This window comes from Egretta garzetta, unplaced genomic scaffold, assembly GCF_000687185.1.
Source record: "Egretta garzetta isolate BGI_Z169 unplaced genomic scaffold, ASM68718v1 scaffold36, whole genome shotgun sequence".
Taxonomy (NCBI): Eukaryota; Metazoa; Chordata; class Aves; order Pelecaniformes; family Ardeidae; genus Egretta; species Egretta garzetta.
This window is the reverse complement of record NW_009259975.1, coordinates 702060-713602: the sequence shown is the minus strand read 5'-3', so window position 1 is coordinate 713602 and position 11543 is coordinate 702060. Positions and strand designations below refer to the sequence as shown.

Sequence of the window (11543 nt, the reverse complement as noted above, 5' to 3'; positions counted from 1 at the left end):
TCGTGCCCTTTGCGTGTCTTGTAGCCCGTGTGTGTGGCTGCCCCCACAGAGAACTGGGCTGATGAGGGGCCCTACCTAAACCTCAGGGCCGTCGTTGGGGGACGGGCAGAAACCGTAAAAAAAGTATGCAATAAAGAGTGTTTATGGGATGGGGTAATAGATCTGAAAAGGGAAGGTTAAAAGACTTAGAAAGAAAAGGAATGTGATGCCAGCCAGCACTTGTTGTTACTACTGATTTTTTGAAAACAAAACTAAATGTTCTCTTCCCTGTCTCCTTGTAAAGTGATAGAGGAGTAAAGAAAAGAAACCAGGAAGAAACCCACCTGGTTTCGGGGGGGAAATCAGTGAACAGGGGGATGAGGTTCAAGGGCTAAAGTCATAGGAACAGAGAACTGACAGGGAGCACCAAGCAGCACACCTTTGTCAGTGCTCAGGACTCCCCAGAGATGCCTACAGAGCTGGTGAGTGCTGTGCAGTTGTAAACCCTTAGACCTGCAACAAGACAAGGGAAAGGAAATTCTTCCCTTCTTCAGCTGTTGGGGTCCCCCTGTCAAGTTACTTCCCTTGGAGCTGTGAACGCCCAGCCTAGCCAGGGTCAAGCAGAGCTGGGGGAAGCAGCCCTGCACAAGGCTGGAGTTCTTAAGGTTCTTAAGGTTTTTCAAACTAATCCAGGCTGCCAAATGGTATTTTCAGGCTTAGCATCCAGAAGTTGTGAGATTGTCTGAACTTGTGGTTTATTAGAACTGATGTTTTCCTGCCAGGCTTTGGTCTCTGGACTTTTTGTTTTTCAAGATAGCTGCTGGGTTTAGGAAAACACTTTTTTTAGTCTTGAAAGTAGAGATTTTTCTATGCTCACTGGGTCTATAGCAAGTAACTTGCAACTCCATATAGGAAATGAGCATTTTTCCCCCATGTCACTGCTAACTGTTTGCCTTCAGTTAGACTTTGTGAAAATGACCTCAGCTCTGTTTCTCTGGGATTTTTCTTTTGGTGTCTGACAACCTTATTCTGTGACCAGTGAAGTTCTCAGATAAGCAGATTTAAGAGACTTTGCAAACAGAAGTTGCGGGGGAAAAAAAATTGATTGGCTCCTCTGACAATCTAAAATCTGGTCAATGTACTGATAACATTCCATTTGTGACCAGATATTGTCGGTGTGTTTATATTAACTAATGTCACCGTGTAATCTGGTGTGTGTACAGGCAACTGTACCACACCAGAAAGGGTGGGCCAGCTGTGTCCTCTCTTCGCCTCCAGGTGCTCACACCCACTGCGTATTTTGTACCGCTGCTAGGGGTTGTGCAGTGAGGCAGATCAGGGAACTAAGCCAGCCGAAAACTAGTTAGGCAAAAATTAGTTTTCATCTAGTTTAATTCCCTGACCTGTCCCAACGCAGAGCCATGCAGCTGCTTGTGTCAGCACAAGAGGCACTGTGAATGAACAACAGCATGTGGGCTGGGGACAAGTCACCTTCCTTTAGTGGCAGGGATAGTCTAGTCTAGTGTAAAACTGCACTTGAGCTCTGTACTACTTAGTATGAATACAGGTAAGCTGTGCATCTTAGGTTAGATGATGCTTCAAGTATGTTATGGCATTTTTTTTCTGATGTATGTCTATACTGACTTTTCTACTAATATTTCAGTGCACATTAAGTGCTCCATAACTTTGGAAAACTGACAGACACAATAAAGAGCATAAACCATGAAATTTTATCTCTTTATGGTGTTAGGCTAATAATAAAGTACCATGATGTAATGAGCAGTTTTCAGACCTGAGTTTTACCCAATATTCTGTGCTGCAGTCTAACTGCGTAGAGTGATTTGTAGGATTAGGGGTGCTTAAAGTTTGGCTGAGTGTTGAATACAAAAAAATGTGAAAATGAAGAGGCTTACTGTAGCCTCTTTAATAATGATTTATTTACATTATTATTGATCTAACAGTGACTATGCTATGATGTAACCAAAGCTGGCTTATAAGCAGTACAAATTCTGTTTAGGTAATGTGTTGCTTTACATGTCTCCCAGCCTGACTGATTGACATTGAGGTACGCAATGGAAAATAGCAAATGTGGGAGTTGTGTTGTGCAGATATGAGACTAACTAGCAGCATGACATTGTTCCTTCCACATGGGTTCACACTACAGTGAACGTTAGCTTAAATGGGAACAATTTTGTGGGATTAAATGGATCCATCAAAGTGATGCCTCTTGGAGCTGAACACTGAACTCTACCCTGTGCAGCATGGTAGTGAGATTCTGAAGCTTGTGGCCCGGTCTTATCCCTGACAAAACATGAAATAGTCAAAGTGAGCCTTAGTGCTGCAAATTCTTCAGTATACGAATTAAACAATGTTACCTTACACAGAAAACTTTATTAGGTCAGAGTGAGCTGGCACTGCTTCATTTAATAGCAGTCACTCCCAACCACTCATTTCCACCCTTGCTTAATGCCTGCTTTGTCATCCTATAGATAGGTGCATACCCATGAATTCTACTGAATGGTGCAAGTTTTAATTTTAAATTTTAAATTTTTAAAAAAATTAAATTTAAAAAAAAAAAGTTTTACCTTTGCTTAACCTCTTTGATCCCATTCACCATCTAGCTGTGCAAGCACTTCTGCTGGCACAAATAGGAGGTGAGTGTAGGAAGATTGCTGAATTGCTACTTACTATTAGGCTGCAATGCTAATTTAAAGTGCTCAGAAAACTAATAGCTTAGTATCGCAGTCTTAATTTAAAAAAATAATAAAGGTTTAAAATACGATCTGATTTGATTAGGAATGATCTGATTATGAATTGATTTTTTTTTTTCTTTTTAAATTTCTTTTTTCATTGTCAGTGTTTGGAAACGTGTTAGCACTGAGCAACTTTCTAATGAAATAGGAGGAAATATCAACAGTTAAGTCAGGAAAATTCTCTAACTTGGAGAGTGCAGGGTGTAAGAGGTAGGATTAAATACTAGTATTCCTTTTATTGCAATATGTGTTCATGTAAACTTTTAGACTGTTTGTGGTGCCTGCCTAGAGCTGCGCTCTGCATAAATCACATTAACTGCTTTTCTGAGTCTTTTTTCCCCTTAGAAAAGAGCTATTTCTTATTTTTTCTTCAAGATTCAGCATTTTGCTCAGTTGGTTTTATTTCTGAAATTTTATGTTTTATAGATACTTGTCTCCAAAGTAATTGACTAAATGTATCATTGATTGTTTTCAAGGAGAAAAGACGTGGCCGTGGAAGATACAGAGGTAGAAAGTGTGGTCGAGGTCACAAAGGAGAAAGACAAAGAGGAAATCGCCCCCGATTAGGCTTTGAGGGTGGTCAAACTCCATTTTACTTGGCCATACCAAAATACGGGTTTAATGAGGGACATAGGTAAGTTTCTTCACGTTTACTCAGAAATTAATCATTGTCTGCTTTTCTTGACCTTTGTCCTGAAGCCAGAATCTAATATGCCAAAACAGGCCTAACTGAAAATGAGACATTCCTCTCGGATTGTTAGCTTCCTTGCCAGCTGAATTTCCCATTTCTCATGGGATTATTTTTGTAGTGAATTAATTTATTTTCTGTTGTTTCACAGATCTGCTCGTTTGCCCTTTTCTTTGCATAATCCCTCACATATAGCAGGTTACCCTTCCTCCTACAGCCGAGTGCATTTCTCCTCTCAGGCCACTCCTCCTTACATGCTTGTTTCTCCCGTTGCCTCTCTGCACAGCAGATAACCTATTGAACTGACTGGGAACAGTCCCATTGACTCAAGTGAGGATGTTAGGCATGGAAGTGGAATCCAAAGCCTAGCTTTGTCATTTCTCTTTGCTTTATTCACCTGAAGCTCTGATCTGCTGCTAGCCAAACAATTCTGCTTCTCTTCACGACTCCACTTTTTTAGCCCTGCAACACTGCAGTCTTTGTCTGTCTGCACTCTGTCTGTCCCACCTAGGGTCTTAACAAGCTCTTTAATGTCAAATCTGTGGGATGAAGCCATTAAGTCGTCTTTCACAGTTGTTCTTCTCAGACATTCTGCCTTGTTTGACGCTTCTGTCCCCTTTTCACATTGTGCTTGTTTGTGCCATGGCCTTCTTTCAGCTTTTTAGTGTTCAAAATTATTCTTCTAACCAGTCACTGTTCTTAGCTGGAGGTCTGTACGCCAGGATTTTGTTCATTTCCTTCGCTATATTGACAGTGACAAATTTTTTGTTGTTGTTTTTTGTTGTTGTTCAAAGCTGGTTTTGTTTCCTAAGATGGCATGTATGTTACCTTGGTCACTAACCATTTTGTTGCTTTTAATTACGGTCATGAAAGCGTTGTATGGGTGCAGAAGTTGTTACAGGCAGTAGTAACAAAAACGTGCCACACTTAGCAGACAGTTCAAGAATGAAAGGGCTTATGTGGATTTGTTTGTGAATTGTTAAACTTACAGTTTGATTTTATGTTTCATTTCCTGTTATAACTGCATCAAATAGCTGTGCATTTTTACATCTCCATTCTTTATGCATGCAGTATAACCTACAGACCTGTCCTGATTATCAAAGATTCTCTCTGTCAGTCTTACTAGTTTTGAAGTGTGATTCAAACTATATTTCAAAGTACTGTCATTTCCTCCTCTTTGCTTAACTTATTATGAGAGTAAATGCAAGCACTTTTGATAGCCGAAGACACAGTGTAGATCCGCAGTCCCACAAAGGAAATGCTGCAGAATGCAGGCACTGAGCTTCTTGTGTTAACGGTGGTCACAAGTTCATGAATAACCAACAGCAAAAATCCAAGTTTCTGCAGTGACAAGAAAATAATAGGGTCTTGCTGTTTTTAACTGCATCTGACAGCATGTGGCAACAAAAAAAGTACTCTCTAATTTCTTTTCAATGATGTTGGCAAAGTTTCAGTGCCAGGCCATTGTAAATGTTTTTCAAGTTAACGCTGTAAGTGCACTTGAGAGAGACTTATCGTGGCAGGATGGGAGCATGCTGAACAATGTCTCTTTATCTTCACCTCTTTCTGCAGTGGTGTTCCTCTACTTATCGAACTTCGGTTCTGTTAGGAGCTGTCTGACAGTGCAAATTCTGTTGCTTGTCTTGTCTGTCTTAGCTTGCCAATAACAAAGATAAGCTGCTTCATTTTTCTGCTGCCACTCATAGGTTTCCAGTAGCAGTGGTTAAACTGATTGTATGAGAAGGTTTTGAGGATCATGGTATGCAGAAGGCATAGACACTGGGATCGGGAAAGCTGTTCTAAGGTTTGGTTTGTATAGTAAAGTTAGAACTTTGTAAAATGCAAAAGTGGATTCTGCTGAAGCTGATGGCTGTTGACAAAATATTCCAATTTCCTTTGGGGATATGGGTTAATGCGCATTTTCTCAATATTTCTCTCCCTTGGTGGTATTTTGAGGAAGGTTCCATTCAGTACTTGTGAGATGACAGGTACAGTGGTAACGGACTAAAAAATCCTGTTGAATATAGGCAAGCTGTGCAGGAGCACATGCAGGGTTTGGCTGATAGTCTTTGACTAAATTTGTGGGAGGGGAGTATGTATTTGGTTCTGACTGCTTTTTTTTTTGCTTTTTTTTTTTGTCAGATTTTCTGAATGTATCAGTGAAGCTACCAAACCAGATTCACTTTGAAGATGGTAGTTATTTAGAATCTTGTTGGCTTACTACAAAGTGCCGACACTTTAACTCCTCTTTTTTTGCTTCCTTAAACCAGTTGTCAGGTAGAGGGTGTTTTGGGGTAAATTGAGCTCGGCAACAGCAAAATGATTAATACCATATTGGAGGTGGGGGGCTGTGAGCAAACGTGTAGGCATAGTGGGGTCTTCGGCTTTAAATAAGGCTTGCATTTGCATTAAATTAAACTTAAAATTTTGGCTTATGGATGGATGTGTTTTAAACATTTACTTGATAGTTTTAGGAGTAGGTAGAAAATGGAATACGGTGTGGTGTATCTCAGTTGACCAGTTCCTATTAAAGCTGCAACTTTGTAAATTTCTCATTGTTTTGTTTGTTTGTTTTTTCTTTTCCTCTCCCCAGTCTCCGGCGTCAGTATCAACCGCTCAGTCTTCAGAGGCTGCAGTACCTGATTGATTTGGGTAGAGTTGACCCCACGCAACCAATTGACTTAACACAGCTCACTAATGCCAGAGGTGTAACAGTGCAACCTCTCAAAAGGGATTATGGTGTCCAGCTGGTGGAGCAGGTATGCGTACAAGGCTCTTATTACTGCAGGCAGTATAAAGCCTTGGGTTTTCAGTTTTTCCATACCAGGCTGTCAGATTGTCTTCTTCCCATGTTTTTGGAAGCATCTTTGCTTTTCTAGATTAGTTTGCTGTGGAATTATCAGGATGATAAATCCACCAGAGGGCACTGTGTGTTAGCAAAAAAAAAAAAGAAACCAGGATGATGTTTTAAGACCTGAGAGACTACAGAAATAATGGTTAAGGATCACATAACAAGAGGTTCAACTGTCATTTTGGAACAGAAGACTAGAATGTACTGAAAGAAGTGTATCAATATTTTGGACAGGCAAACCTTTTTCATTCAATCCAGGGTGACTTGGGTGAGAGCAATTTGGTTACCTATCTTGGTGCAGGGAACAGACAAATCATAATATTTCGCAGGATTTAATGTTTCTTACAACTTTACAGAGAAGAATAAATGGATGACTTAAAATACTCATTTTAATGTAACTCTAATACTTGTTGAAATTTACAGGGTGCTGATATCTTTTCAGCAAAAGTAAATATTGAAGTTCAGAGGGCATCGGAATTAGCAATTGCAACCATAGAAAAAAATGGAGGTGTTGTAACAACATCGTACTACGATCCAAGGAGTTTGGGTAAGAATTTATTTTCATTTCCGACTTCCCCCCCCCGAATATGTGAAGATTGAATGATCCAAATCAAAGTTTCAAACATAGTTCTTTCTGGAAAATCATCAACTTCTATTCTGAAAGCTTCAACACCACATTGTGATACAAATATTGAACTGTAATGCAGCCTCAGTTTTGCTTTTTTTTAACTGTTCACCTGTTGGCCCTACCAGTACTAGTAGTCACTTAGCAATCAGCCAGTTAAAGAAATCCAAGTGGCTTTGTAAATAGATGAACTAATAAAAGATTGTTTCTTTGAATTTTTGTCTTCTAACTCTCATGTATTTAATAACCCCAAGAAAATTCATGAAAAAATTCAGATTTTAAAAGCACCATGGGTGTTTATATTTTTAATTTAAAGTACTTTTCCAGTAAAATAAGGAAATAACTAAGTTACAGAAGCTCAGAATCGTTCTAGTCAAAATGGCTATTGTTTTCAGAACACTTTCACTGAAGAACGAGGCTTTGCTTTGCATGAGGCTGCATCCTGCCTAATATTCATTCATGCAGTTTTTATTGACAATAAGGGAGCTTTCATGTGTGAATGAGGCTGAGAACAAGAGGAATAGACATTTTTAGTGTGCAAAATATGTTACCCTGGAGTGATAAAAGTTCTTTTTTTCCAATCCAGAAAATAATCAAAATATTGAGGTTAAAAGGATCTGGAATGTAATTTGCCAAATTCAGTAAAACTTGAGGAGAAGTACTCTTACAAATGACTAAATAGGTGCACGTGCCACTCATTCTTCATTTAAAATACTTACAGGAACACTAATTTTGACATTTGTTGGTACACTGTGTAAACAGGCATGCAAATGCATTGCTTCTAACCTGGAAGTCAATCCTGTAAATAAATGGCATCTTCCAGCTTAGTTATTGTGTCTTTCCAAAGTAGGCACCCTAAATATATTAGAAATATTCATCCAGACTGTCACTATCAACATCAGTTAAAACAGGTGTTTATTTGGTTAAGTGAAACTTGTTGAACACTATCTTACTCTGAACAAGAATATTCTTAAGATTTGATTTTTTGCTTGATACTTTTAAATAAGAAGTTAATAATTTATTTAGCCCAAAATACTAAATAAGAAGGTGTCATTTGATGTCTTTAAATATGTATTATAAAGCATAGTGCTAATTTTCTCTCCTGTTTGCCCACAGAAATTTTATGTAAGCCAGTAGTATTTTTTCTGCGTGGCCAGCCTATTCCAAAGCGAATGCTTCCACCTGAAGATCTGGTCCGTTACTACACAGATGCCAGGAATCGTGGGTACCTGGCAGATCCATCTAAGGTTGCAGAAGCCAGGCTTGAACTTGCCAAGAAATATGGTTATGTCTTACCAGACATAACTAAGGATGAACTCTTCAAAATGTTAAGCGCACGCAAGGATCCTAGGCAGATATTTTTTGGTCTTGCTCCAGGATGGATCGTAAACATGGCAGACAAGAAAATTCTAAAACCAACTGATGAGAGGCTGTTAAAATACTACAGCTCATGAATTCAGAACTGGAGACAACTGCAGGTGTACAGGAAACATCTGGGTATGAAATAATGGATACGAAGTGGTGTTTGTTTTTTTTAAGACTCCTGTTATACTAGACAAAACATAAATTTTTGTTTATGTAATCTTCTGGTGTAGCTCTCGCCTTTTTTTTTTTTTGTGGTAATAAAAGTCTTAACATTTGGAAACAGTAGAGAGTCTGAAATAAAGTGTGTGCTCGGACACTTTTTTTTGCAATGATTTGCCAGTTATTTTTGTCAGACAAAATGTTTTGATGTTGCATTTATTTCAGAGGATGATTCTGAAGAGTAACTTGACCTAATAGTTAGTTTATATTTCCCCCCCATCAATTTAATATCAGAAACATGGCTGTACAAAACCAATACTAGTTTTACAATTGTATTACATAGCATTTTATGTTTTAGAAAATGGTATCTTGAACACCTCTAAGAGGTAGGCCGTCTATTTTTGGATGGGGAAAATTAAAACCAACCAGAAATAACAAAGTACAGAAGAATTCATTAACCTTTTCAGTTCCATGGCAGTGTTTTGGATTTTGCCGCTGCCATCAGTACTGGAGCCTGAGAGATCTTGATTTTTATCTTATTCCTTCAGATGGAATTGAGAAAGACAGGCTGTGCAGTTTGAAAGAATTTTTTATCTAAATTTAAAAAAAAAGAAATAGCTATCTTAATTCAATGGCTTTTATTACTCAAACAGAATTTGAAACTTGTCCAGACACAAATGTAATGTCATTAATAAAAATGCGTAGCAGAATCCAGAGCCAATGAACAGTAGACAGTGACAGTAGATCATGAAGGATGGGGATGTGGTGGACAAAGTACGCCAGTAGGATTCAGTTTTCAGCTTGATCACAGGTTGCATATGTGACAGTGGACAAATGAATTTAGATGCTGTGAAAAGTTATGAACAAATTATTTTTATGGGAAACAGTATTTTAATCACACCAACTTGATACAATCTTGAAAAATATTTTCCAGCAAATGTTTGTTTCACCAGGCTGTCCAGAACACTGTGCTGTTGCTATGCAGGAGTATTCCAGGTTTCGTATGGAAGTTTAGGATTGGGCATTTGGGATGATGAACAGAGCAGTAAATGGAAAGATCAGACAGGAGACTAAGTTAGTCTGTCAGAACTTGATCTGGCTCCTCAGAAGTTAATGAGATGCTTCATAATTACATGAACTTTAATGGAAGCTGAATTTGGCTTTAAAATAGGGATAATTTGGTTATTAGGAAACAGTCCGGAAGACCAGAACACAAGAATGAGTCTTGCTTTCCAATGGTCATGTGCCTTTGGAAATGCTACTTAGTTTCCTGTAGCTGCTAAACCATCCCATCTCCTAGGGAAAGCCCTCCGAGTGCCAAAATCTCCTGTTTCTCCTGTGTAACACCTGTCTTTCATTTGTGTGCCTCAAGGCGGGGGGGAGGAAAAAAAATCTTAAAATCTCTTCTTTTTCTTTCAGAGCATAACAAGTGAATGAATTTTTTTATTGGTGTTTGTCCACCAGCCCGGATTTTTGCTTCACTCAACAAACTGCCTTGTCAATGAACATGAGCACCTGTAATCACAAAACAAAATAAAGCAAGTCTTCTATTCTCATGCTGATTAAATAGCCTGAAATCCAGAGATTAACAATAGAAAGCCACTGATTTTTGACAGCTTACTCTTCAGCTTCTATTGTCTGTTGTTAGTGTGTGTTAATGATATCAGTAATGGTTGTTCTGATTTGTGGTTTAAGTATAGGTGAAACATAGCAAAACAACACCAATATAAAATTGGATTGTGAATAGCAGGAATTTGTTCTTAATGGCATTAACATTCATATTTTATAAGGCGCACAACACTTTTTTGGCACATTAAGAATAATACCATGTGCCAAAAAAAGTATAGCTAGTGTTAACTTGAATGTGAAGTAAATAACTTTCTCACTTTAGATGTATCCTGTTCTGCATCCTGATGATTGTTGGTTTGGAAACTTAAAATGACAAGCAATACTTTTTTTTTTTTTTTTACTTTTTTTTTGAGTTTTTGTTATTACAATACTACTGCCTCCATTTGGGAAGGAGTTGGAGGTGGGGGAAGAGTATTTATTGCCTTCCCTTATTTGTGCCATAATGTTTCTGTTTTTATGAATCAATTCACAATTGTATTTTGTGGAGGTGGTGGTACTCAACAGGAAAGCTACTTAACTGGAAGCGAAGAAGGAAGTTAGTCATATTAGTGAAGACCAGAAGACAAAAGTGTTTATGTATCATTGTGTATTTTTGGGAGGAGAAGAGGGGGGAAGGTAACTTTGTTTCCACTCCTGCTCTTTGTATTAAAAAGAACAAATTGCTCTCAGCAAAGTTTGGTTGTTTTTTGTTTTTTTTTTTCTAAATCAATTTCTTTGATATACACACGCGTGCGCGCGTTGGTTTCTGTAGGCTTCTAAATGGTTTTCAGGTGAAAGGGTGGCTTGGATAAAATGATAACAGTGAAAGAAAGAATGAAAACAGGAAACAGATGTCTGGTGACGTCGAGGGATTGGATAGCACTTATTCAGTGAACGACGTCTTAGTCACAAGGCAGCTGTATCCTGGCTCTGATACTATAACGCTACAAATACCTTGGAGCCAAAACAGCCACGTTCCACAAAATCCGGTCATTCTACTTTATAAAGGTGATCTTTTATCATCTTATAATTGGAGAGGGTGAAAGGGGCTGTATGTTGCTTTATTTAAAATATGCAATGCTTGTCTTTTTTTTTTTTCCTCTCTCTTCTGTTTACAGTAGCTAGTATTTTATAATGGTGGTTCTGATTTTTATTTACTAGTGAAAAAAGTGACAAGGCCATAGAGGATTTCCTGTTCATTTTATCTCGTCAGGAACACAAGTCTCCTGGCAACCAAATACAGAATTATCAAAAGCGCAAGTAAGTTATTGACAAGGTTTCTAATAAATCTGTAATAAACAGCCTCCCAATGGACTGGTGTTTATATGAGGGTCCGGCTCTCTGATGCAAGACTCGAAGCCAGCCCTGGCATCTAAGGCCATGCTCTTTACTTAGGAACATGTACCATGTTTTCATGTTCATAAGATAAATGATTGCCTTGGATATCCTGTTTTGATAGGGGTTTCTCATATGCAACAATGTGTTACTCAGCAAGAGGCACCCAACCTGCTGTAA

The 11543-nt window shown here is 38.4% G+C and overlaps 1 protein-coding gene across 1 annotated transcript in view; it reads left to right on the top strand.

Moving 5' to 3' along the window:
* The window catches only part of MRPL15 (mitochondrial ribosomal protein L15), an 11328-nt gene extending 1522 nt beyond the window's left edge, over nt 1-9806 (top strand). The window contains exons 2-5 of the mRNA XM_035895854.1: nt 3209-3366; nt 6014-6179; nt 6695-6818; nt 8013-9806. Of these exons, the coding sequence (XP_035751747.1) occupies nt 3209-3366; nt 6014-6179; nt 6695-6818; nt 8013-8350 (786 nt within the window). The 3' untranslated portion in view covers nt 8351-9806. The remainder of the gene's footprint in view (nt 1-3208; nt 3367-6013; nt 6180-6694; nt 6819-8012) is intronic.
* The last annotated feature ends 1737 nt before the right edge of the window (nt 9807-11543 follow it).